The 26,497-nt window shown below is 39.5% G+C and overlaps 1 protein-coding gene across 6 annotated transcripts in view; it reads right to left on the reverse strand.

The window, feature by feature from the left end:
* The window catches only part of PHTF1 (putative homeodomain transcription factor 1), a 71,898-nt gene that overhangs the window by 30,432 nt on the left and 14,969 nt on the right, over positions 1-26,497 (reverse strand). For 5 of the 6 annotated variants that reach the window (XR_001295467.2, XR_001917854.1, XR_001295466.2 and 2 more), the window contains exons 6-15: positions 15,364-15,520; positions 14,035-14,169; positions 12,616-12,775; positions 8,616-8,789; positions 8,428-8,517; positions 6,618-6,839; positions 3,461-3,589; positions 2,667-2,939; positions 1,364-1,495; positions 776-862 (exon numbers count right to left, since the gene is read on the reverse strand). Coding sequence is in view for 2 of the 6 variants with exons in the window: in XM_005677866.2 (XP_005677923.1) it covers positions 776-862; positions 1,364-1,495; positions 2,667-2,939; positions 3,461-3,589; positions 6,618-6,839; positions 8,428-8,517; positions 8,616-8,789; positions 12,616-12,775; positions 14,035-14,169; positions 15,364-15,520 (1,559 nt within the window). In the remaining 4 variants the exon portion in view is untranslated. The remainder of the gene's footprint in view (positions 1-775; positions 863-1,363; positions 1,496-2,666; positions 2,940-3,460; positions 3,590-6,617; positions 6,840-8,427; positions 8,518-8,615; positions 8,790-12,615; positions 12,776-14,034; positions 14,170-15,363; positions 15,521-26,497) is intronic. The other variant, XM_018045933.1, reaches the window with a different exon arrangement.

Consider the following 26,497-nt stretch of genomic DNA (forward strand, 5'->3'; position numbering starts at 1 on the left):
TTACTCCTTGGAAGAAAAGTTATGGCCAACCTAGATACCATATTCAAAAGCTGAGACATTACTTTGCCGACTAAGGTCCGTCTAGTCAAGGCTATGGTTTTTCCAGTGGTCATGTATAGATGTGAGAGTTGGACTGTGAAGAAGGCTGAGTGCCGAAGAATTGATGCTTTTGAACTGTGGTGTTGGAGAAGACTCTTGAGAGTCCCTTGGACTGCAAGGAGATCCAAACAGTCCATCCTAAAGGAGATCAGTCCTGGGTGTTCTTTGGAAGGAATGATGCTGAAGCTGAAACTCCAATACGTTGGCCACCTCATGCGAAGAGTTAACTCATTGGAAAAGACTCTGATGCTGGGAGTGATTGGGGGCAGGTGGAGAAGGGGACAAGAGAGGATGAGATGGCTGGATGGCATCACTGACTCGATGGACGTGAGTCTGAGTGAACTCTGGGAGCTGGTGATGGACAAGGAGGTCTGGCGTGCTGTGATTCATGGGGTCGCTAAGAGTTGGACACGACTGAGTGACTGAACTGAACTGAATACTTCAATATAATCATCCTGGCACCTTAACCTTGGACTCCCTGGTTCCCAGAGCTGTCAGAAACAAACATCTGTTGCGTATGTGTATGTGTGTGTGTGTGTGTGCATATGTGTGTGTGCGTATGTGTGTGTGTGTGCATGTGTGTGTGAGTGTATTCCCTTAAACACAGTGAACTAGTTTAGAACAGAAAGCAAGTTCTATTTTCTTCTTTCCCCTGAAATAGATCTGAAACTCTTACCTGGGCACAACAAATGAAAGCAATGGAAAGTGTCAGTAGGAAGACAGAAGACACAACCACATCCACTGATCGCTGTGGGCCCCGTCTCTGGAGAGTGAGACACAGGTTAGCGTTTTAGGTCCCTGCTGGAGACGGATTAGGGGACCTAATCTTACTAGGTTGGTGTGAAAACAAATGTTTATAAGAGGTTTCTGACACAGGATTTTAATATATTTTGGACATCTTCAACTTCAAGTAAGCTCTGAGATTCATGCCATTCAAGTTAAGGGTGTGACTGATTCACTAACACAGTTTCAGCAGGAATGTTTCCCCAGAAGTCAGGAAAAGATGCAAAACTCAGCGTATCACTCTGCCCTAAGAGTTTAAACTTTCTTTTCCCTTTCCAAGCCCTTGTTTCATTAGCTCTACCAGCTCTGCAGCTAGATCACTCCCAATCTGTTGTCAAACAGGTGAGCTAGATGTCAGTCCCTGATATAATCTGTCCAGAACATAGGACTACCCAGCCTGGTGAATATCTGCTACCAGAAATTTCGATGAGCATGTTTCCTGTGTATTACTGCAGATATTCCACAGTTAGTTAAAACTCACCTTTAGAAAGGAACGCAGTGATAACCATATCTTAATGTTCTCCACCTTTTTAAGTCTGAAATGAGGTATTTCATATTTCCTAGCTTTCCTGGCAGAAGTAATATGGCTGAAGAGTTTTGCAAATAAAAATCTCTAGAGGAGGTTAAAAAAAATCACAAAGTGAAATGTACATATGTGTCATTGTGTGCACACTTATATAATTGTAAAATATTCCCAGCACATAAAAAATATTAAAAGAATCAAGTTCCGATCATTATGTATAATGTGCTTTCTGTAGCAACAGATTAATGAGCTATTAACAATGTTTTTCCACTTCCTGTCTTAGTGACTTCTTCAGGGGGGCTTCCCCAAAGGCTCAGTAGGTAAGGAATCCACCTGCAATGCAAGAGACACGGAAAATGTGGGTTCCATTCCTGGGTCAGGAAGATGCCCTGGAGGAGGGCATGGCAACCCACTCCAGTATTCTTGCCCATGGACAGAGGAGCTTGTAGCTTGGGCTACAATCCAAAGGGTCGCAAAGAGCTGGACACAACTGAACAAGCATGTACACATTCTTCTGATATACCACACTCTGGACATTTTCAAGGAATACACCTCGGAGACCTTTGTGAATCCCAACCTTCACAAATTCAAACATTTATACAAAATTCTAGCTTACTCCCAAATTACATTTCCATATAAAAACTGTAGTTTTTACACATATCACCAATATAATAAGCCCTCAATACCAAACTCTTATCCAATTTCAATAAACTTATTTCTCACTTGGCCATTTTTCAGAAACATTTTCACCTTGGAATTACTACACACTCTACATGGTGGCTCAGACAGTAAAGCGTCTGTCTACAATGCGGGAGACCCGGGTTCAATCCCTGGGTTGGGAAGATCCCCTGGAGAAGGAAATGGCAATCCACTCCAGTACTATTGCCTGGTAAATCCCATGGACAGAGGAGCCTGGTAGGCTACAGCCCATGGGGTCGCAAAGAGTTGGACATGACTTCACTTTCACTTTCTACGTATATAAAACACATCGAGGCACATCAAGGAGCAGGTGCGAACAATCAGCTAGGCTCAGTCACTTACTCCTACATATAGGCTCAGTAAAATTTCAGATTACAGCATGTTATTTGTAAATAATCAATATCAGAAGTGTTAAACCCACAAATACCAAAAGTCCACTTATCAAGCCTCCACTGCCCATGTTAGCTTCTGGAGAGAGAACAAATCAAGACAACAAAAGCAACTAAACAGAACATCATAAACCAAAAAAGAGGTGAGAAATTTTACTCAGCTTTCTACTGACCTGTTTATATGTTCTCTCTGCCACACACATCATGAAAAAAAACATCCAGGTAAGACACAGTCGCTCAAAAAAGTTAATTATAGACAAAATAATAATAGGTGTAACAGGTGGTGCCCCACAAAAGAGAGTCAAGATCTCCTCAGCTGAGATGGATTTTAGCTGGTCAAGGTTCTTCTCACGGAAGAGTCGGTGTAAAAAAGGGAAAAACGCTAATCCAATGGTGACGACATTTCCCAGCATCTGATAACCTACTCCTTGCTGATATGCATTAACCTGGAAATTAATTCAAAACAGCTATCATTATTGCACAGCTATATGCAGTTGTGAAGCAGTATTTGTCAAATACTATTTAGATTATTATAAACTAAATCTGTTCCAAAAGAAATACAAATAAAAATGAAGTACAGATTTATGACTTTAGGATCAAATAAGAAATATTTGTAAAGTCTACCTGAATAATTGATCAGGCTCAAAGAGATCTCTGTAACAAATTAAAAAACACACTACCAAGTGAAAACTGGCTACAAAACTTAAGGTACACATACTTGTGTCTTAAAAACAGAGTCAATGTTTTGATCATTAAATACAATCTGAAATAGCTGTCTGTGTGTGCATGTGTATTCAGTTGTGCCCGACTCTTTGTGACCCCATGGACTCCAGTCCACCAGGATCCTCTGTCCATGGGATTTCCCAGGCAAGAATACTGGAGTGGGTTGCCATTTCCTTCTGCAATGAAGTAGCTGCTGATTATTAAACAGATCTTTTGAAAACTCTGAAAACTTATTAAACCTTACCCTGCTCATGATGATGCCACTTATTTCCAACACAGACATATCCATCTTTTTGCACTCATTCCCTTCCCAGATTATCGCACTAACTCGATCAGAGGCAGGACTTGAGTTCTGAAGCCAGAATAAATGGTTCTGAGAAGAAAAAATAAATATTTCCATCCACTCATTCTTTCCTCCTTTAGAATTTTTTCCCTGTGTCTGGCTCCCAGGCCACATTCGCCAGTGCTCTGCCTGGTCATTCTGTTCTCTCTCTCACAAAGCCCATCACTCCAATTACCACCTCCACAATGCTGGCTTCTGGTCCTTTCTCCTCACTAGCCAATTTCTTATCTGAAGAGAGAGGTTGTATGTCTTCTGTGATGATGAGAGGTAGGATTCCATGATCTCTGAAGTTGCTTCCCCCTCTAAGCATATGGAAGTGAGGATAAGCTTGGCGTATGCATGGGATATCAAGGAGGAAAGTATTTCCATAGCACCATGACTAGACCAGGGGTAGGAGGAAGTTAGGTAGGAGAGGCGCTAACAGGACTTAGATATCACAGGAATGGTAAGGAGGTCAGCCTTTCTCTGGTCTAACCAGGACATGGACAAGCACAGAAAGCACAAGAGGAGAAGGTCACTATGAAAACAGCCCAGCACTTTCCTCTGCCATGTCATGTCTCGTTCTTCAAGTCCCAACTCAAGTCCATTTTATCAACATGTGCTCTCTGATGGCCACAAGTCTCTCTCATATTGCCCTTCTCTGAATCAATCAAAACAGTCTATCGCAGATAAGTCTGCATTAATTATATGCTGCTGCTTTTATAGTGCCCTCTACTTGTTTTCCATAAAATCATCTTGTCCCCAAACTAATACATGTTATTTTTTTTAGAAAAAGATCATATGGCATATTTCTTCTCCTACAACAATGCTTAGCATAATGCTGATGAGCATTTATGGATCTACTAACTGATTTAGCCAAAAAATATTTATTAAGCAGCTACTATTAACAGGAACTATGGATATAAATGGAGAACAAGATACAAGGTTCTTGACATCAAGGAGTTTACAGACTTACAAAGGAGACATGACTAAATAAAGTTACTGCATAGTGTGATAAGGGAAGAGAAGAATGCTTTAGGAGCAGATTAAAAAGACTTCCTAAGGAAGTAGCAACTGAGCCAAGACCTGAAAGACAAAAGGGAGTGACCCAAAGGAATGAGTGCTGGAGAAAAGTGTGTTTCAGGAAAGACCCAGAAGTACATGAGGAAACTGGAAGAAGTTCAGTTGAGTTGTGGGACTCAACTCAACCATGTGAGACTTTATCAGAGCAAATAAACAGAAGCAAATAATCCAAAAGGAAAAAGAAAGCAATTAGAGCACTGTAAGGGAAATGGCATCAGATCTTTACTTGTAAAAAACAATTTTAGTATTTTTCTAATTTTACTCAATTACGTGGCTGAGGTGGGTCATAGCTGCAGTGCGCGGGCTCTGTGGTTGTGTGTGGGCTCCAGAGCCTGTGGACTCTCTAGCTGTGGTACACAGGCTTAGCAGCCCCAAGGCATGGGGATCTTAGTTCCCTGACTAGGGATTGAACCCATGTTCTTTGCATTGCAAGGCAGATTCTTAACCACTGGACCACCAGGAGGTCCCAGATTTGTATTTTAGAAGCATCATTCCGGCTGTAGTGTGGAAAATGAAGCAAAAGGGAACAAGGCTAGAGAAGCTGTTGTAAGGATCCAGATGAGAGCTATCCACTAAGCAGGGTGGACACAGATGAGCAGATGCAGGTATTATACAGCCGAATCGAGAAAATGTGATGATAGATTAGATACAGGGGATGGTGGGGGGGGGACGTTGAGCGGGGGCAGTGGTGACATCAAGAATGGCCCCAAGGTTTCCGACTTGGGTGGTTAGTGGTGGCATTTAGAGATATGGGGACTAAAAGAAGAACATGTTAGGTGGGAGAACTGGGGGATGATGCACTCTACTTAACATGGTGAGTTTCGTCTTAACCTAGTTATTTTTACATATGCCTTAAAATTATACTGTGAATCCCAAAAGTACAAAGGTGGAAATCATCATGATGCTATGCATAACTACCAAAGGCTAATGTAATTTAGATGAGTCTTCAGACTGAATGGAAAGAATATTCAGATTCAGATTTTGATAGCATAATTAGAGGGAAAAGTTTAAAACTTTAGTGATAAAGTATATGTTGTTTCCAGGCAGTTTATGAAAATTGTATACATTCAATGAAGCAGAATGTTTTTCATTATAATGTATAACCTAAATCTAAGGTATCTTAGAATCAAGAAAATTCAATAACTAAACAAATGAATATCCAACATCCACTATTTATTAAGTCATTGTGGAAAAAAGAAAAGAAAAACAAAACTAAGAAGAGTCATAATCATTGGCATTAAGCATAGGAAGGGCTGATATGAAAACCATTTTTTAATCATTCAGTCCAGCCAGCAGCAGGACAAGCTCATGAAATAATCATTGCAGCTCCACAAGTATTTAAGTAGAGAGTAACCAACTGTCTGACAGAAGTAGTAATAACCAAGCTAACATGTACTGGCTGCTTACTCTTTGCCAAGTTTGTGCTAAGCACTTTAAATTATCTCATTAGATATATCACAGTATTTCTAAGAAGTAGGAACTATTGTTACTACATGACAGAAAGTAAAAACATTTCTGAAGAATGAATTCCTAGATTGACTGGAAGGCTGAAATAACCTAAGAATCCCCATTTCCAGGCTATCTGATTTTATGATACTAAAAGAGAACCTGAAATTAAAAGCATCACTTGCTTTATACATTATTAGAGAAGAAAGCAATGCCATCTCCTAGTAATTCACATAAAATGCTGTGATATATCTGAAAATACAATGTGAGGGTACTGCAACCCTGCTCATATAAAATGAATATTAAGGATTATCCTAAGGAAAATAAGAAAAGGTATCAGGAAGAAACAGTTAGGTTAGGGGAATTAGAGAGTGCTTTCTTCTGAACACTGAGCCCAACATCTTCACTTACAAATTACGCTCAATTTCTTCATCTCTAAATTAGGGATAATAAGGGCCCACCTTATAGGGTCACTGTAGAATTAAAAGAGATAATATGGTGCCTAAGTACACAGTAAATATTAGCTATTATTATCGTCACCTTTACAGACCTGCTGGAAAACATCCTCTTTGGGGTCCCGTTTGGTCCCTGAGTGAAGGGAGCTCACATGTGCCCCCTCACTGTCGCTGGTGACAGATGACCGGCACTCGGGGCCATGCAGCAGGTCATCCCATAGCATGTCCTCCGTCTCCGAGTCGTGGCGGGTGCTCTCCGAGTCTCTTCTCAACATGTTGAGGCTTCGAGAGCCACCGCTCATGCCAGACCTAGAGCCCTTTAAGGGAAAAAGAAAAACCAAAAAAAAATATTTCATTCATTTTTAAAAACAACTATATCTGAAATAAAATGAAAACAAGGCACCTACGGTGATGACTGGCATGCTCATAAACTGATCGCCATGCCTTTGTTGACAAGACTTCATGTAACAATAACACACTTTCATATTTAAACGTGAACTCTGATGACTCTTAAGAGACTATAAAAGAGGACTCTCGCTGAGAAGTATTGCCAAGTCATGGGATTGTTCAGCTGAGGCGCCCTGGGGTGGGAGTGACTCCTGCAAACACATCCTGAGGGCCGACTCTGGGAGTAGGTGTGGCTGAGCCTACTGGCACACCCAAAGTGTCTTTTACTCTAAGTACTGTGAGCTTGACCATTGACACAATCACATCTGGGAACTCAGCCAAACAGGGAAAAGGGTAATCAAGCAGAGGAAAGAATGGACATTGCAGCTCTCCTGCAGTATAAACATAAATATGAAAGTTTTTCCACAACCCAACAACCTTGCCAATCAAAACAAAAGCTACCACCATCTCCTCCCCTCATCTCTGAATTATAATGTCCCAGATGTACAATGGGCTTCCCTGGAAGCTCAGATGGTAAAGAATCCACCTGCAATGTGGGAGACCTGGGTTCGATCCCTGGATGGGGAAGATCCCCTGGAGGAGGGCATGGCAACTCACTCCAGTATTCTTGCATGGAGAAATCCCACGGAGCCAGTATAGTCCATGGGGTTCCAAAGAGTCAGACAAGACTGAGCAACTAAGCACAACACAGAAAATGTACAATATGTCCATTAGCTTTCATGATAATCAGATTTACTGCTCCCATTTCTCATTTCTCAAATATCTGTCCTCAGCATCAATGCCACTTACACAGAAACAATGCTTAAGAATAAACTCCATATTCCAAGTGAATATTAAGTGGGTTTCCCTGGTGGCTCAGACAGTAAAGAATCTGTGTGCAATGCAGGAGACCTGGGTTCAATCTCTGCGTTGGGAAGACCCAGGGAGAAGGAAACGGTTACCCACTCCAGCATTCTGGCTCTCATCATCTAGGGATTGAGAAATCTCTTTCTGGGCATCATCTATGATACTTTTATGATCAGATCAAAGACAAAGAGCTCATTCTTTTTCTTGGGTGACTAGTCATATAAAAGCTGATAGATTTTTTTTTAAAAGCTGCTAAATAGGTAGACAGTTGGAGGCAGAGGAAAAAGTGAAAGTGTCAGTCACTCAGTCATTTCTGACTCTCTGCGACCCTATGGACCGTAGCCCACCAAGCAGCTCTGTCCACGGAATTCTCCAGGCAAGAATACTGGAATGCTTGAGTAGCCATTCCCTTCTCAAGGGGATTTTCCTGACCCACGGATCAAATGAAGGTCTCCTGCATTGCAGACAAATTCTTTACCATCTGAGACACTGGGAAGTCCTTTACCCACTCCTTTTTCTTTTTTTTCAATTGGTTGTCCTAAAGTTATGTGTATATTTGCTAGCCCCTCCTGCGCATCCAAAAAGAAAAACAAACCAGGAATGGATAAACTTATTACATTCAAGAATATGCCCTGAAAAAGGATACATTACCTGACTGAAGGCTGCTGATTCAAACTCTGATTCAGCCAGGCTATCTGAATCCCGCACAACAGGGCACCACTTGGAAGTGGTCTTTTTTACCTGCCGAAAATCAAGACCACAAATGACAGGAAAATACGTTAATACTTTGTTAGTTGGGAATTAATGCCTATACTTTAATAAACTAAAATAAAAATTACCTGAGTGTTTAGGTGTCTTGAAAGTATTGATCTTCTACTCTTAATTTCACAACCGTTGTCACTTGAGGCCCCTTCCACACTCCTCCGCAGTATCATCATCTGTGTCTGGGCTTCACCGTCATCGTCACTTGACAGATCATCTGAAATCCCATTACCCAAACGCCTGAAAGACTCCTACAAAGAGAGCAGCAATGTCCTCACAGGGGACCGCCCAGAAGGCTCTAGTAAGCTGTGTGTACAAAACTAAGAAGCAGTAAGAGTGAACTAAGTCAGAGCTGAACAGACCTACATATTCTCTGGTCTTAATAAAGAAAAATATTAAGCTTTCTTGAAACTAAATGATTTAAATAATGTAGATGTTAGAAGCACAAGGCTTGAGTCAAAGTCAAGTCTGAATCACAGCTCTTCTACTTATTAGCTATGTAACTTTCAGTTCAGTTTAGTTCAGTCGCTCAGTCGTGTCCGACTCTTTACGACCCCATGAATCACAGCACGCCAGGCCTCCCTGTCCGTCACCAACTCCCGGAGTTCACTCAAACTCATGTCCATCGAGTCGGTGATGCCATCCAGCCATCTCATCCTCTGTCGTCCCCTTCTCTTCCTGCCCCCAATCTCTCCCAGCATCAGAGTCTTTTCCAATGAGTTAACTCTTCGCATCAGGTGGCCAAAGTACTGGAGTTTCAGCTTCAGCATCAGTCCTTCCAAAGAAATCCCAGGGCTGATCTCCTTTAGAATGAACTGGTTGGATCTCCTTGCAGTCCAAGGGACTCTCAAGAGTCTTCTCCAACACCACAGTTCAAAAGCATCAATTCTTTGGTGCTCAGCTTTCTTCACAGACCAACTCTCACATCCATACTTGACCACTGGAAAAACTATAGCCTTGACTAGATGGACCTTTGTTGGCAAAGTAATATCTCTGCTTTTGAATATGCTGTCTAGGTTGGTCATAACTTTCCTTCCAAGGAGTAAGCGTCTTTTAATTTCATGGCTGCTGTCACCATCTGCACTGATTTTGGAGCCCAAAGAGATAAAGTCTGACACTGTTTCCACTGTTTTCCCATCTATTTCCCATGAAGTGATAGAACCAGATGCCATGATCTTAGTCTTCTGAATGTTGAGCTTTAAGCCAACTTTTCCACTCTCCTCTTTCACTTTCATCAATGTAGCTTTAGGTAAGTAAGTAAATCTCTTTGGGCCTCAAGTTCCTCATCGGACAGGTGATGACAATAAATAAATCCCTCTAAGGTCAGGAACAAGACAAGGATGTCCACTCTCCCCACTATTATTCAACATAGTTTTAGAAGTCCTAGCTATGGCAATTATAGAAGAAAAAGAAATAAAAGGAATCCAAATCAGAAAAGAAGTAAAACTCTCAGAGTCTGCAGATGACATGATACTATACACAGAAAACCCAAAAGAAACTATCAGAAAATTACTAGAGCTACTCAGTGAATTCAGCAAAGTCGTAGGATACAAAGTTAATACACAGAAATCACTTGCATTCCTATACACTAACAATGAAAAATCAGAAAGAGAAATTAAGGAATCAATACCATTTACCACTGCAACAAAAAGAATAAAATATCTAGGAATAAACCTATCTAAAGAGACAGAAGACCTGTATACAGAAAACTATAAGACACTAATTAAAGAAATCAAAGATGACATAAACAGATGAAGAGATATTCCTCGTTCCTGGGTAGGAAGAATCAATATTGTGAAAATGACTATACTACCAAATGCAATCTACAGATTCAATGTGATCCCTATCAAAACTACCAATGGCATTTTTCACAGAACTAGAACAAAAACTTTCACAATTCATATGGAAACACAAAAGACCCTGAGTAGCCAAAGCCTTGAGAAAGAAGAATGGAGCTGGAGTAATCAACCTTCCTGACTTCAGGCTATACTACAAAGCTACAGTCATCAAGACAGTATGGTACTGACACAAAAACAGAAATATAGACCAATGGAACAAGAGAGAGAACCCAGAGATAAACCCACACATCTACAGGTACCTTATTTTTGACAAAGGAGGCAAGAATATACAATGGGGCAAAGACAGTATCTTCAATAAGGGAGACATCTGGACATCTACATGCAAAAGAATGAAATTAGAACACTACCTAACGCCATACACAAAGATAAACTCAAAATGGATTCAAGACCTAAACGTAAGACCAGAAATAAACTCTTAGAGGAAAACATAGGCACAACACTCGATGACATAAATCAAAGCAACATCTTCTATGACCCACCTCCTAGATCAATGGAAATAAAAACAAGAATAAACAAGTGGGACCTAATTAAACTTAAAAGCTTTTGCACAGCAAAGGAAACTACAAACAAGGTGAAAAGACAGCCCTGAGAATGGGAGAAAATAATAGCAAAGGAAACAACTGACAAAGAATTCCCAAAATATACAAGCAGCTTATACAGCTCAATACTAGAAAAGCAAAGAAACCAATCAGAAAGTGGGAAAGGTATCTGAAGAGACATTTCTCCAAAGAAGACATAAAGATGGCTAACAGGCACATGAGAAGATGCTCAGCATCACTCATTACTAGAGAAATGCAAACCAAAACCACAATGAGATACCACCAGTCAGAATGGCCATCATCAAAAAGTCTATAAACAATAAATGCTGGAGAGGGTGTGGGGAAAAAGGAGCACTCTTGCATTGCTGGTGGGAATGTAAACTTATACAGCCACTATGGCAGGCGGTATGGAGATTCCTTAAAAAGCTAGGAATAAAACCACCATATGACCCAGCAATCCCACTCCTAGGAATATGCCCTGAGGAAATCAAAATTGGAAAAAGACATGTGTACCCCAATGTTCACTGCAGCACTATTTACAACAGCTAGAAAATGCAAGCAACCTAGATGTCCATCTACAGATGAATGGATAAAGAAGCTGTGGTACATATATACAATGGAATACTACTCAGCCTTCCTGAGGAGTTTCTTCCACAAAAAGGAATGCATTTGAATCCATTCTAATGAGGTGGATGAACCTAGACCCTATTATACAGAGTGAAGTAAGTCAAGAAGAGAAATATAAATATCATATACTGACACATATATAGGGAATCTAAAGAGATGGCACTGATGATTTATTTTCAGGGCAGGAATGGAGAAACAGACATAGAGAACAGACCTGGACATGGGGGGACAAGAGAAGGGAGATGGGGAGATGTATGGAGAGAGTAACACAGAAATTTACAATACCATATGTAAAATAGATAGCCAATGGGAATTTGCTGTATGACTCTGGGAACTCAAACAAGGGCTCTGTGACAATCAGTAGGGGTGGGATGGGGAGGGAGATTGGAGGGAGGTCTGGAAGGGAGGGGACATGCATGTACCTATAGCTGATTCTTGTTGATGTATGACAGAAAACAACAAAATTCTGTAAAGCAATTATCCTGACATTAAAACATTAAAAAAAATAAATAAAAGCATCTATCTCACAGAGCTGTTGAAACAATTAAGTGTGTTATTACATGTAAATCACTTAGAATAGTGCCTGATTGCAGTAATGGCTCAAAAAAAATTATAATTCATAAATGCCACAGTCTAACAAATAATATTTCATGACTATAGCATAAAAGTATAGCTATTTTTAGACATAAAGCAGAACAGCAGCTCTATCTAAACATAAAAATATTTTCCCAAACCTTAACACACACTATCCCTGCCTCTCTGGAAGATGACATGGCAGCCTCTACACCAATCTGTTCATTGAATCTACCAGCCTCCTCCTAAGTCTGGACCAGGGGCAGATACAACAATAAGCTCTGGCCCTAGAAACTGGAAGAATAAGGTAAAATCTTCATATTATTCTTCACGGTGTTCTCCTTGTCATGTCCTTTGGTTTTACGTTTCAAATGACACAAATCTATTAGAATCTATTGTGTGCTTTTAGCAGAGTCTAAGAATAGAAAATTTTACACAAGGAAAGGACCAGGTAATGTTGATACTCATCTAAATCTTACCCTACGGCCCTTTTCTCCATCGGAAAATTTCGCTTTCTCTCTTGTTTGCCACGTTCTGATCTCTGGTCGACACTGCCTCTTCTTGATGATAGGATGCAGACAACCTGAATCATAGTCAGTTTCCGTCCCTCTGTTACATATTAATTTAACTCTTTTCATCCTATTTTTTTAAAGGAAAAAAAATGATTAATAATTAGTATTCGGAAAGTAGTATCTTTCATGAAACCACTTTTCTCCTGAGGAGTATAATATGTTAATCTGGAAACCAAGAAGATTCAGAAATCGTGTTTTTCAGGCTCTCCAGCTTTCCTAAGGGTGTAGGAACCCAGAATCTAGTTCTCTCTCTAGTCTCCAAAGCCTTGGGTCAGTTAATTGAGAGGAATCCTGTTCGTTTTGGTTTTGCAAGGAAGTAGGTTCACAGTCTTGCTCTCAAACACAAAGCCAACCCCTCCCTCACATTGCCTGTGTGCCACTTCACAGGATGTCTTTCCCGCTTCCGTCCTTCAAAGCCCAGCAACTCTCAGCTCTTCCGTGACTCCTGCCGGCTGTCTCACCCCAGAATAATCACCCCATCTGCTGAACTGCATGGCCTTTAGTCAGCATGATACCAGTTATGGTATTCTTACATTGTTGTGACTGCCTCATACCTGCTAGTTTTACTTTCCTAATAAGATGGTAAATCACTGAGAAGAGGAAAGTGCAGTGCCTAGCACAATGTTCAGCTAAAGAACTCAAATGCTTCAATGAAAGAGTGTTAACTTATCTTTAGAAAAATATGTGGACACAATTTGTGTTCAAAAATGAAGCTGCAGAACACTTTACTTTTGAGTCACAAACATTAATATATGACAAAAATAAGTATTTCTTCAAGTCACAGTACCACTGTCATGACCTACAAAATCATGTAGGAGGTCGAAGTTGTCTTAGATTCATCTCCCTTTCTGTCCTAGAGCCCACTGACAGCAGCCTCCTGCCCTGCATCCCACATCTAAAGAGGAATCAGCTCTCACACTGAAAAATACCTCATCTCTTAAAAATTCTTCTTTCTCTTAAGATATTTGCCAATGTGGCTTAAAATGTTTAATCTTTGAGAGTATTTATATTTCTGTAATCTTGTGGTCTAAAAAGCCATTAAAGATCAAACAGAAGGACACTTTTATGGTAGATAACTGGACTTACGGGTAATACGGCAGACACTGGGGACACTGTGAATAAGAAAACCATTCTAGAACTTTTAAAAATCACACCACTATGATAATATGCTTACACTGCATACTCCTAAAACCTAATCAGGTTATATACTATGCAAACACTAAAGTGAACACAAAAACAAGTAAAACTTCCATTTTATTGGAAGTATTAATAAGTATTAATTTGGTGAAAATGTGAAAATTGGGAAGTATTAATAAGACTTCCCACCTGTTGCCAAAGAGAGTCCTCCAAAAACTACCATTAAGGGGTGCAGATTCCAAAGTTTCCACTCCTCTGGCTTTATCAGAGGAGTTATTTCCATTTTCTCGGCTCCCATCACCATTCACAGTTTTTCGTAATTTTCTACAAAAAAATATTTCAACAACTTCAGATTATTCAAGACCTTTTCTATTTCTGCTTATAATATTCCTACCATTTACCACCTGAAATTAAGTATAATGAACTTCTCATAATGAGGATAAATTATGCATGAACATTTCTGATTTAAGGGCAAAAACAGATTCCAAAGATACCAAAGGGTATCATTTTGTTCATTCATTAAAGAAATAGAACTGCTATTCAAAAATATTACTAGCAGGAAAATATTCTTATATATGACCAATAGTCTTTTCAGGAAACACTAAAAAAAAATGAACAATTTCTTTAAATATGGATGTCAGAAATCTACCCATTTGGCACATTTAATCAGGGAAACATGAAATAATAGCAAGCAATCATTTTTTTTGGCTATCCTATGCAGTGAAAAGATATATCCTGTAAATACCAATGAGACACAACAAAATATTTAATTTCTTTAGAAAACATTAAATCAATTAAACTGAATTTTCAAGGAATATTCTTTTCTGGGGAGAAAAAAAAAACATGTATAGAAAATAACATTCAAAAACAAGTATAAATATGGTGAAATTCTTTGCACCAAATGAAAAAATCTTAAAACTCCTTGGGGGAACAAAAACCTATCAATACTCTGAGGAAAGATGACCTGTGGAAGATAACGCCATATATACTTTAAAAACATTTAACAGTTCCAAAACCCATACACAGCACATGATCAGTAAAGACATGACAGGAATCCAATGTGCAGAAAAGTTAAATCTTTATTAAAAGTTTAGAACATGTAGAAAACAACTCTTTTTATTTACTATTGAAAAAAGGTAAGAACATTAATACTATTAATCAGACATACTAAGATCCTTGTATACAGTGAATTTTCACCAAATTTTAAGACTGAATTGTGAAGAATGCTTTACAAAAATCATCATTTAAGGCAAATTTTAGTAAGGAATAATGCAGTATAGGAATTTTCCTTTTAAACAACTGTACTGAATGACCCCCTCCCGATTAAAAGTTTATGACAAAGTTTCTTAGCATCAGGGAGAAAAGTAAAAGTAAAGCACTCATTTCTTTCAGCCAAAAAAAATAATGAAAAACTATGCAAAAGAGGAAGACTTCTTATTTATTAATTTACTTCAAGATTTTGTTCTACAATGCCTCTCCTAGAAAATACAAAACCACAAGCGTAACTTCTTATCTCACCTTCTTCTCCGATTTCCATTGTTCCCTGATGGCCTTGTTATCTGAGTAGACACAATTTGACAGTGGACAGTTCCCATGAGTAACATAAGGCACAAGGGTCCGAGGACTTCACTTACATTCACGATAGGCATCATAAAATATAACACGAGTGCTATCACTGAAAAGAAAAGGTTTCAGAATAGAAACCATTAGGGCTCATCTTTAAAATCAGTTCTAATAACCATACAGATTATTTCTCCAAAAATCTGTCATGTAAAAAGTATACAGGTTAAAGCACATAATTTCCTTCAGTACAATCCACCTGCACATTAGCTGGGTGAAAACCTGAAGCCCTAGATCACAGAGCAAGTGAAAAATGATGTGTCCAGAGGATATGCCTTTCTGGCAATATGACAGTCTAGGTATTTCTAGATATTTCTACCACGAAACAACTAGCTGCTGTATAATCCTTTGTACTGTTGCTCTGCTCAGAGGAACAGTATTTTCCAAGGCCCAGAGTTACATGTAGCAATTAGTAGATCTAAGATTTGAACCCAGGCAGCTAGGCTCCAGAATCTTTTTGGGAGGTGGGGGCCAGGGGTGGTTGCACAGTGCGTCATGTGAGATCTTAGTTCCCAGACCAGTGAAAGAACCCAGGCCCCTGCAGTGGAAGCATGGAACCCTAACCACTAGACCAACAGGGAATTCCTAGAGTCCTTACTGTTAACTACTATGCTACATTGCCTCTCTGTATGTATGAAATGTCCAAAGATATAAAAAATGAAAGAAACAGAAAAATATTATAAATTATCTCCCAAAACTTCCAGATACAAGTTTACAGATTAGTTCTTTCAGACTTGCACATAAAGATGATTCTTGTGCTATACGAACTTTTCTATGTGGGGAAAGATTAATTTCATTCTCTAATACCCTGAAGTGGAGAAGACGATGGCACCCCACTCCAGTACTCTTGCCTGGAAAATCCCATGGATGGAGGAGCCTGGTGGGCTGCAGTCCATGGGGTCACGAAGAGTCGGACACGACTGAGTGACTTCACTTTCATTTTTCACTTTCATGCATTGGAAAAGGAAATGGCAACCCACTCCAGTGTTCTTGCCTGGAGAATCCCAGGGACGGGGGAGCCTGGTGGGCTGCCGTCTATGGGGTCGCACAGAGTCAGACATGACTGAAGTGACTTAGCAGCAGCAGCAGCAATACCCTGAAGAGCATTCTTGCCCTGAAAACCCCATCAACAGTATGAAAAGGCAAAAATATATGATACTGAAAGATGAACCTCCCGGGTCAGTAGGTGTCTAATATGCCAATGGAGAAGAAGAGAGAAATAGCTCCAGAAAGAATGAAGAGGATGAGCCAGAGTGGAAATGACGCCCAGTGTTGGATATGTCGGGTGGTAAGTAAAGTTCAATGCTGTAAAGACCAATATTGCATAGGAACCTGGAATGTTACGTCCATAAATCAAGGTAAATTGGAAATAGTCAAACAGGAGATGGCAAGAGTGAACACTGAAGGAGTAAAGGGCTGAAGACACTGAGCCATCGCAGCAGTGTTGGAAAATAACAGCAGCAATACATGTTCCACCCTCCACTCGCTGCCCAGACAAAATAACCTTTATGCAACAGTAAAACAAAAATATTTCAGATTAAAACACTAAGCATTTCTCACCAAAGGCCTGCATTGCTTCTATTCCTTAAAACGTGGATCCTCAAGAAGGAATGAAGAGTATTGCAAATGGTAAATACCTTGGTAAAATTAAACACAATTTGTCATTTTACTCTACTTAAAATGTATAGGCTGATTTAAAACAAAAATTGTTATCTTGTGGGGTTTATAATATATGTACTTATAATGCATATGGCAACTGTATTGTAAAGGGTTCAATTCAGTTCAGTCGCTCAGTCGTGTCCAACTCTTTGCAACCCCATGAATCGCAGCACGCCAGGCCTCCCTGTCCAGCACCAACTCCCAGAGGTCACTCAAACTCATGTCCATCGAGTCAGTGATGCCATCCAGCCATCTCATCCTCGGTCGTCCCCTTCTCCTCCTGCCCCCAATCCCTCCCAGCATCAGAGTCTTTTCCAACGAGTTAACGCTTCACATGAGGTGGCCAAAGTATTGGAGTTTCAGCTTTAGCATCATTCCTTCCAAAGAACACCCAGGGCTGATCTCCTTTAGAATGGACTGGTTGGATCTCCTTGCAGTCCAAGGGACTCTCAAGAGTCTTCACCAACACCACAGTTCAAAAGCATCAATTCTCTGGTGCTCAGCTTTCTTCACAGTCCACTCTCACATCCATACATGACCACTGGAAAAACCATAGCCTTGACTAGATGGACCTTTGTTGGCAAACTAATATCTCTGCTTTCTAATATGCTATCTAGGTTGGTCATAACTTTCCTTCTAAGGAGTAAGCGTGTTTTAATTTCACGGCTGCAATCACCATCTGCAGTGATTTTGGAGCCCCCCAAAATAAAGTCTGACACTGTTTCCACTGTTTCCCCATCTATTTGTAAAGGGTAGGGGAATTAAATGAACCTAGAAAACTGCAAGGTTTTTATACAATAGGCAAAGTGCCCAGGTTCATTACTTGGGAGTAAGGAAAGACATGGAATGTTGGGAGTACCTTTAGATCAAGTCATTACTCTCTTAGGTGTTAGCCAAGAGAAATGAAAGCATGTGTGCACACAAACATTTGTATCTGAATATTCATAGCGGTTATATTTGTAATAGTCCCATATAGAAAAAATTCAAATATCCAGCAACAGGTGAAAATATAAACAAACTATGTCCTATTCAGAAAATGGAATGCTACTCAGCAATGGGAATCAAGTACAGATGCATACAAAAACATGAGTGAATTTCAAAATAATTTTCCTAATAAGTCAATCAAACAGAGAGCACAAATCCTATTCTACTTATACAAAATTCTAGAAAGTACAAACTAATCTGTATTAGTAGAAAGCTGATAAGTGATTTCTAAGAGAGAACAAAGGAGACAGAGGAAAGGGATGAATTATAAATGGGCAAATGAAAACTTTGGGGAATGGTGGATTTGCTCATTACCTTGATTTATTATATACCTTGATTATATTTTCACAGGTGTATATATAAGTCAATTGCATTGCATTGTACACTTTAAATAAATTCTAAATATTATACATTCCAAAAACAGTGTGAAAGTCGACATTTTAGGAATCAGTGAACTCAAATGGACAGGAATGGGCAAATTGAATTATAATGACCATTATATCTACTATTTTGGGCAAGAAATCCTTAGAGGAATAGAGTGGCCCTTATAGTCAACAAAAGAGTTCAAAATGCAGTACTTGGATACAATCTCAAAAAAGACAGAATCACCTCGGTTCATTTTCAAGGCAAACTATTCAACATTACAGTAATCTAAGTCTATGCCCCAATTACTAATGCTGAAGAAGAATGGTTCCATGAACATCTACAAGACCTTCTAGCTGCTACTGCTAAGTCGCTTCAGTCGTGTCCAACTCTGTACGACCCCACAGACGGCAGCCCACCAGGCTCCCCCATCCCTGGGATTCTCTAGGCAAGAACACTGGAGTGGGTTGCCATTTCCTTCTCCAATGCATGAAAGTGAAAAGTGAAAGTGAAGTTGCTCAGTCGTGTCCGAATCTTCACGATCCCATGGACTGCAGCCCACCAGGCTCCTTCGTCCATGAGATTTTCCAGGCAAGAGTACTGGAGTGGGGTGCCATTGCCTTCTCCAAGACCTTCTAGAACTAACAGCAAAAAAAAAGATGTCCTTTTCATCATAAAGGATTGGAATGCAAATAAGTAGGAAGTCAAGAGATACCTGGAGTAACAGTCAAGTTTGGCCTTGTAGTACAAAATGAAATAGGGCAAAGGCTAATAGTTTTGCCAAGAGAATGCACTGGTCATAGCAAACACCCTCTTCCAACAACACAAGAGATGACTCTACACATGGACATCACCAGATGGTCAGTAGTAAAATCAGATTGATTATATTCTTTGCAGCCAAAGATAGAGAAGCTCTATACAGTCAGCAAAAACAAGACCTAGAGTTGACTGTGCCCCAGATCATGAGCTCTTTATTGCCAAATTCAGACTTAAATTGAAGAAAGTAGGGAAAAACCACTAGGCCAATCAGGTATGACCTAAATAAAATCCTTTCTGTTTATAGAATGTAAGTGACAAACAGATTCAAAGGATAGGATCTGATAGAGTCCATGAAGAACTATGGATGGAGGTTCACAGCATTTTACAGGAGGTGGTGACCAAAACATCCCCAAGAAAAAGAAATGCAAAAAGGCAAAATGGTTGTCTGAGGAGGCCTTACAAATAGCTGAGAAAAGAAGAGAAGCTAAAGGTAAAGGAGAAAAGGAAAGATATACCTATCTGAACGTAGAGTTTCAAAGAATATCAACAAAAGATAAGAAAGCCTTCTTAAGTGAACAGTGCAAAGAAATAGGGGAAAACAATAGAATGGGAAAGACTAGATATCTCAAGAAAATTAGAGATGACAAGGGAACATTTCATGCAAAGATGGGCACAATAAAGGACAGAAACAGTACGGGTCTAACAGAAGCATAAGATATTAAAAAGAGGTGGCAAGAATACATAGAAAAACTGTACAAAAAACATCTTAATGACCCAGATAACTATGATGGTGTGATTACTCACCTAGAGCCAGACATCCTGGAGTGTGAGTCAAGTGGGCCTCAGGCAGCATTACTATAAACAAAACTAGTGGAGGTGATGGAACTCCAGCTGAGCTATATCAAATCCTAAAAGGTGATGCTGTGAAAGTGCTGTACTCAATATGCCAGCAAATTTGGAAAACTCAGCAGTAGCCAAAGGACTGGAAAAGGTCAGTTTTCATTCCAATCCCAAAGAAGGGCAATGCCAAAGAATATCCAACTATCACACAATTGCACTCATTTCACATGCTAGCAAGGAAATGCTCAAAATCCTTCAAGTCAGGCTTCAACAGTATGTGAATCAGCAATTTTCAGATGCACAAACTGGATTAAGAAAAGGTGGAGGAACCAGAGATTAAATTGCCAACATCCACTGGATCATAGAAAAAGCAAGAGAATTTCAGAAAAACTTTTTGCTTCAGTGACTACGTTAAAGCCTTTGACTGCGTGGATCACAACAAACTGTGGAAAATTCTTCAAGAGATGGGAATACCAGACGACCTGACCTGCCTCTTGAGAAATGTGTATGTAGATCAAGAAGAAACAGTTAGAACCAAACATGGAACAACAAAACTGGTCCAAAATTGGGAAAGGAGTACATCAAGGCTGCATATTGTCACCCTGATTATTTAACTTATATGCAGAGTATATCATGCGAAATGCCAGGCTGGATGAAACACAAGCTGGAATCAAGATTGCTGGAAAGAAATATCAATAACCTCAGATACGCAGATGACACCACCCTAATGGCAGAAAGTGTAAAGAACCTCTTGATGAAGGTAAAAGAGAAGACTGAAAAAGCTGGCTTAAAATTCAACATTCAAAAAACTAAGATCATGGCATCTGGTCCCATCACTTCATGGCAAATAGATGGGGAAAACATGGAAACAGTGACAGACTATTTTCTTGGGTCCCAAAATCATTGTGATGGTGACTACTGCCATGAAATTAAAAGATACTTGTTCCTTGGAAGAAAAGCCATGACAAACCTAGACAGTGTATTAAAAAGCAGAGACATCACTCACTTTGCAGACAAAGGTCCATCTAGTCAAAGCTCTGGTTTTTCCAGTAGTCACGTATGGATGTGAGAGTTGGACCATAAAGAAGGCTGAGTGCTGAAGAACTGATGCTTTTGAACTGTGGTGTTGGAGAAGACTCTTGAGAGTCCCGTGGACAGTAAGGAGATCCAACCAGTTCATCCTAAAGGAAATCAGTCCTGAATATTCATTAGAAGGACTGATGCTGAAGCTGAAGCTCCAATACTCTGGCCATATGATGTGAAGAGCTGAGGCTGAAGCTCTAATACTTTAGCCATATGATGTGAAGAGACTATTTGTTGCTAAAGACCCTGATGCTAGGAAAGACTGAGGGCAGCAGAAAGGGAAGGCAGACGAGGAGATGGTTGGATGGCATTATTGACTCAGTGATGTGAGTTTGAGCAAATTCTGGGAGATAGTCAAGGACAGGGAAGCCTGGTATGTGCAGTCCATGGGGTTGCAAAGAGTCAGACATGACTGAGCAACTGAACAACAACAACAATACCCTGATACCCAACAAACATAACAGCAGCAAGAAAACAATAAACTACAGACCTTGCAGACTCGTGAACATGGATACAAATTTACCTCTAAAATGTTAAGTACCATGAAGGCAAGGATATTTGTCTATTTTGTTCACTGCCATACCAAGATAGTATCTGGCACAGAGTACACAGGAAATTATTTGTTGAGTGAATGATTAAAATACTTCAATGTAAATTTGACAATATAGCAAAAGAATAATTCACCAAGACCACATAGGGTTTATGCTAGAAGGAGAGTAGGAAATCTTTCTCAGAGCCTAAAAGAGTACTTGGCACAGACATGTTAGGCACTTAAGGAATTGCTGACTGAGACAGAATCTATGAAATTTAATATTTTAATAGGATGTAGTTTTGATCATGTGCATACATGTCATCTCAATTACCCATTGGGTAAAAGGCCTTTGTCCCTGATTCCTCGGAGGTAACTCTTAAACTCTTGGAATTTCCCAAGTGTTGGAAAGTATCTTTGTTTTCATGATGGATCCCTTGGACCACACCAGGTAATATATGCCAATAAAATGACTAAGAATAGGAGTAGCCATACCAGAAATACCAACTATGTAATTAGAGGGCTGGGGCTCTGAGCTACATTATATCAGCCTGATCTTTGGGGAGGGAACAGGAGCTAAAGACTGAGTTTAATTCCATGGCCAGTGACTTAATCAGCCAGGCCTACATAATAAACCCTCAGTGAAAACTCTGAATTCCAAAGCTTAGGTGAGTTTCTCTGGCTGGTCATACCTTGCGCATATTGCTATCCACCAGGGTTAGAAGGTAACACTTCCCTAAAGATGACAAAAACTTCCTGATTGGAGTCTGCCCAGACTTCGCCCTGAACATCTCTCCTAATTTGTATCCTTCTGCTATAATAAAACTGTAAATACAGCACTTTCCTGAATGCTTTGAGTTATTCTGGTGAATTATCAAACCTGAGGGAATGAGTGGGGGACCCTGAAAGGCTGATCAGAGTAAGGATAGCCCTAGGGATCCCCAAAGTAAGGCTGGTATCTTGGGAAGGACTGTGCCTTTAACATGTGAAGTTTGGTCCAATTCTAGAAGTGAAAAAGCATTCCATAAAATTAAACATCTGTTCCTGATTTGTAATTAATCTTAAATGTCAATCTTTACTAAAATACTAGGAATATAAAAATATGTTGTTAACATGCTAAAGAAGATGTAAGTAGCACTCACTTTGGCAGCACATACACTAAAGAACATATAAACAAAACCAACATGCATCATATTAATGAAGCCATTCTGAACAGAAACAAAACAGGGTGACTTCTCTTACTGTTAACACTGCTCTAAATACGTAGACTAATTCTATGAAAGTAAATAAAATGTGTGGTAAAAGACCAACTTTTCATTACACTAACAATTTGGCTGTATAATTAGAAAATCTGAGAGAAGTACTGAAAAACTGTTAGAAAAAATGAGAGTTTAGAAAATGGCTGGTTATAACAATTTTAATGCAAACTAAAATCTTGCAAATATAACAGCAAATATTAGTTAAAATACATAAGCAAATGAAAAGCTTCATACCTAAAGCAGCAACAACAAAAATAAAAACAATTTTCCTTTAATATGGAACTTCCCTGATAGCTCAGTTGGTAAAGAATCCACCTGCAATGCAGGAGACCCTGGTTCGATTCCTGGGTCAGGAAGATCCACTGGAGAAGAGATAGGCTACCCATTCCAGTAGTTTTGGGCATCCCTTGTGGCTCAGCTGGTAAAGAATCCGCCTGCAGTGCAGGAGACCTGGGTTCAATCCCTGGGTTGGGAAGATCCCCTGGAGAAGGGAAAGGCTACCCACTCCAGAATTCCATGGACTGTATAGCTCATGGGGTTGCAAAGAGTTGGACATGACTGAGCAACTTTTACTTTCAAGCATCCTCTGATGGATGACATACATAAACAAAATGTGGTCTATACACACAGTCAGTTACTATTCACCCTCAAAAAGGAAAGAAATATTGGCACATGCTACAAATGGATAAATCCTGAAGACATTATGCTAAGTGATATACAGTATGATTCTATTTATATGAGGTAGCTAGAGGAGTCAAATTCATACAGTCAGAAAGCAGAATGGTAGTTGTCTGGGGCTGGGGATAGGAGGAAGTGGAGAATTACTGATTCAAGGGCACAGAGTTTCAATTTGGAAAAATGAAAAAAGCTCTGGAGATGGATGGTGGTAATGGCAGACTAGTAATGTGAACGCACTTAATATCACTGAACTGCATACTTAAAAATGCTAGATGGTAAATTTTATGTGTATTCTACCATATGGGAAAAAAAAATGAGCTTAACAAGATCTAAGCAAGCCTTGTAAGAAAAAAATAAATTCCGACAAAGCTTTACAAAAAGATATAATGGAAGACTTGACTAAAAGGAGAAAAGTATCAATTTTCTCTCTATTCCCTCCAAATATATATCTATATTTTGGAGTGGGGTATGGGGAGTTCCAGTCCAAATTTCAATTCTTTTTGGTCTTTGATCATGATGAAATATTCTAAATTATTTTGCAAAGAGTAAGCAAGTTAAGAACACCTAAGAGAAAATGTTGAAAAAAAACAGAGTAACTGAGGAATACTTGTCCTGCTCAATGTTACTATATATTAAATTAGCTACAGTAATTAAAGAAATATGGCACTGATATGAAAATAACCAGGCAAATTGATGGTACAGAATATATGGTCCAGAAATGGACCACAGCATACATGAAAATTTAATATATATAATTTATCTCAACAAGAAAGGAAATTCTTTAATAACAAACATGTGGAAAAATATTTAACTTCATCCTTACAAGTAACCAAAGAAATGCAAATTAAACAAGCAAAATACTAACTTTTGTATATCAAATTAGGTAATAATTTTTAAAATTATGATAATGCTATTAAGATTGTGGTAAAAGACAATCTACTACTTTCCAACAGAATTGCGACCAGCAGTTTCACTATATGCACTAAAAACCTGAATATGTTTAAGGTCTTTGATCTGTTAATTCTATTTCAGAGAACAAACTCCAAATATATAACATATGAAAAAGTCTGTTCATGATGGCATTAATTAATAGGAAAATACTAAAAACAACCTAAATGTTCACTATATGAGAAAGCTTATATGAATTATGGTACTTTTATATAATGGAATATTAAATAGTTATAAAAAGTATTTATGGTAAATCCTATGACAGACTCATACAGACTTTAAAATATTGGGTTGGCCAAAAGGTTTGTTCAAGTTTTTCCATAACTTCTTAACAGAAAACCCAAGAAAGCTTTTCGGTCAACTCAATAGTTTGAAATGATGGTGTGTTCACATGATGGAACATTATGCAGCAATTAAATTATATTTTTGAAGACAATTTTTAAAAACTGATGCAGATAGAAGAAAATAAAAAATCACCCCAAATTCTATCACCCTAACCCAACCTTCCCCTTTCACCTACTCTTTGTTCTAATTCACATCTATCTGCTCAGGAATCACTATATCTACATTGCTTTTTCAGGAAATGTTTCTGGTAAGCAATAGAGTACAGTGAAGAGCATACACTTGGTCCCTACACATAGCGAGAAGAGACAAAACATCAGGTAGTGATGTGTGATACACAGTCTCCTGTGACAGGGACTGAGGGGTGGCAGGACTATTTAGAAAGTACAGATATGGCAAGTTTATGAAAGCTACATCTGAGTGCAGATCTTAAAGATGAGAGAAAAGACAATCACGTGAAAAGCCTTGCAATTATTTCAATCAGAAAGAAAAGTTCTGGGTGAGGAAAAGAAAAAGGCCTCTGCCTGCAGTCAGCAAGGAAGAAAGTGCTGAGACATGGCATCCGAGAGGTCAGCCGCGGAGCAACCACACAGGGCACTGGAGGCCCTGGTGAGGAGGTGTGGACTTCTATTCTAAGAGCAATAAGAAGTCACTAAAGGGTTTTAAGCAGTGAAATGTGATATAGTCTCCATTTCAAAAGATTTCTCTAACTGTTGTGAAAAGAATGATGGGTAGATAGAAAACTCAGAATAGACAGTGCTCCAGTGATCAAGGCAAAGGCATGCTGGGGCTGCGGCCTATGATGGTGGCAGCAGAGACTGGGTTAGGTGCTCAAGACATATGTCGGAGGTCAGACTTACAGACATGGTTACAGATGGGATGTGAGAGTTGATGACAGAGTAGAAGGGAGTGAAAGCATTAGTCGCTCAGTTGCATCTGACTCTTTGCAACTTCATGATTGCAGCCCACCAGGCTCCTCTGTCCATGGAATTCTTCAGGCAAGAATACTGGAGTAGGTAGCCATTCCCTTCTCCAGGGGATCTTCCCAATCCAGAGATAAAACCCAGGTCTCCTGCACTGACGGTAGATTCTTTACCCTCTGAGCCATTAGGGTAGAACAGGAAGACTTAATTTTTCACTTGAAAATTGGGTGGTTGATGGAATCATTTAATGAAATGGGGGAAGATCTGAAGAAGAATCAGTTCAGTTCAGTCTGACTCTTTGCGACCCCATGAACTGCAGTACACCAGGCCTCCCTGTCCATCACCAACTCTCAGAGTCTACCCAAACCCATGTCCATTGAGTCGGTGATGCCATCCAACCATCTCATCCTCTGTCCTCCTTCTCCTCCTACCCTCAATCTTTCCCAGCATCAGGGTCTTTTCCAATGAGTCATCTCTTCACATGAGGTGGCCAAAGTACTGGAGTTTCAGCTTCAACATCAGTCCTTCCATGAACACTCAGGACTGATCTCCATTAGGATGGACTGGTTGGATCTCCTTGCAGTCCAAGGGACTCTCAAGAATATTCTCCAACACCACCATTCAAAAGCATCAATTCTTTGGCACTCAGCTTTCTTCACAGTCCA

This window comes from Capra hircus, chromosome 3 (assembly GCF_001704415.2).
Source record: "Capra hircus breed San Clemente chromosome 3, ASM170441v1, whole genome shotgun sequence".
In the NCBI taxonomy this organism is placed as follows: domain Eukaryota; kingdom Metazoa; phylum Chordata; class Mammalia; order Artiodactyla; family Bovidae; genus Capra; species Capra hircus.